We start from the raw sequence: 1,586 nt of genomic DNA on the forward strand, positions 1-1,586 counted from the left end.
ACTGTCTTAAAGCTCTTACTTTCTATTATTCAATACAAAACCTTTTCTCTACTAAATTTTTACTTAAGAATTTTTTGGCGGAATCTTTCTTTATGTATGGTATAGCAAAAATTGAGAAACTTCTTTTTTCTTTACTTTGTAAAATTAAAAGCTATGTTTAAATTATTCATTATTAAAAATACTAAATAAATTAAATTTAATTATGATGTTGCGGTGTATCGCTCTCATCGAATCAGTAGTACATCATAACCTTGATTCTGCCCCCCGCCCCTTGCTGAAACATTATCATTTTAAATTAACTAATAATTTAAAAAAAAATTATGGTTGATTATTATAAAAGAGAGGCTTGTTTTCCTTTTTATCGATTTCCAAATTTCTTAGCATCTTCAAAAAACATGGCAATGGTTAAAAAGAAATTCGCGTGCGTGAATAGGAGTATAATACTCAACTTTCAAATAACAAATATCAGTTCTATTAATTTTGATTTGATACAACCGGTAGTGAAGTTCTAGTTTTGAAAAACAAACCTTTCTCATTCCTTATCAAAGGATGGTTTCCTGGGAGAAAACCTACTTTAAAATAGAAGATAAGCCTTCCACAAGCACATCATTTAATAACTTCAAAGCAGTTCAAAAATATCGTAAAAGAAAACAGCGGAACGAAGAATTGAGTTTCAAGCCTTATATTTTACGAATGAAAAAACTAAAAGCTCCAGACATGGAACTTTCATCCAAAGCTTTAGAAGATCTGGATAATTTAATAACGAGCGTTTTTCAGAAGTACTTCTCCGAGTTGAAGCTATTGACTAGACTCACGAAGAAAAAAACCTTGTCCATCAACGATGTAGAAGCTGCAACAAAACTTTGCATACCAGGTAAACGAAAGGACAATGCGGTGAATTATGGAAGAAAGATTGCATTAGCCTTCAAGAGTTAGATACCAAGCAAAAGCTAATTTTTTATAGTTGAAATAGTATATGATTGAATTAAGAATATACTAATATATTTTATTGGAAATTACACTTCAAATAAATATTCAAATTTTTAAATCTATTTTTGCTGTCTTTCCCTGTTTGGTAATATAGTGTAAGGTATAATCTAGTTTTATCGGTGCAGGAATTTTTATTGGTTCCCTACTGACAAACAAAATTGTTTTGGAGGATTTTAAGCCAAATGTGAGAATCTCAAAAGCTTTTATAATAATCCTAAAATTCACTTGATAAAAGTTCTTGTAATCATCCAAAACTGAGTTATTTTCGCCAAGTATTGGGTGGTTGGAACGATTTTGTTGTACTTTGTGAAAAACTAATCTTAAATCTTACTGATTACATTAACAATATAGAATGCCAAAAGAATTAGTAAGTGTATTTTATTCCCATTAAAAACCGAAGTTTAATCGGTACTTATTAATTAACGGTGAAGCTTTTCCGATTCGGAGCAGCTTTGATATTCAATCATTTTCGCCAAAATGATAGTTTATCGCCTAATTTTAGCGAAATGGCCAAATGTGACGCGAATGGTAGCAAAAGCGCTACCAAAAAATTGTCAACCTCCCAAATGACTATGTATCAAAGTTAAGCCTCCGAT

The 1,586-nt window shown here is 30.6% G+C and overlaps 1 protein-coding gene across 1 annotated transcript; it reads left to right on the forward strand.

Moving 5' to 3' along the window:
- The first annotated feature begins 549 nt into the window (after positions 1 to 549).
- LOC129987573 (histone H2B type 1-A-like) lies at positions 550 to 936 on the forward strand. Its single transcript, XM_056095538.1, has one exon. It carries the CDS (start codon positions 550 to 552, stop codon positions 934 to 936), a length of 387 nt encoding a protein of 128 aa, XP_055951513.1.
- The last annotated feature ends 650 nt before the right edge of the window (positions 937 to 1,586 follow it).

The sequence above is a fragment of the Argiope bruennichi genome, chromosome 10, assembly GCF_947563725.1.
Source record: "Argiope bruennichi chromosome 10, qqArgBrue1.1, whole genome shotgun sequence".
NCBI classification, from domain to species: Eukaryota; Metazoa; Arthropoda; class Arachnida; order Araneae; family Araneidae; genus Argiope; species Argiope bruennichi.

Coding starts and splice junctions, on each gene's coding strand:
- LOC129987573 (XM_056095538.1), top strand. CDS start 550: ATGGTTTCCTGGGAGAAAACCTACTTTAAAATAGAAGATAAGCCTTCC.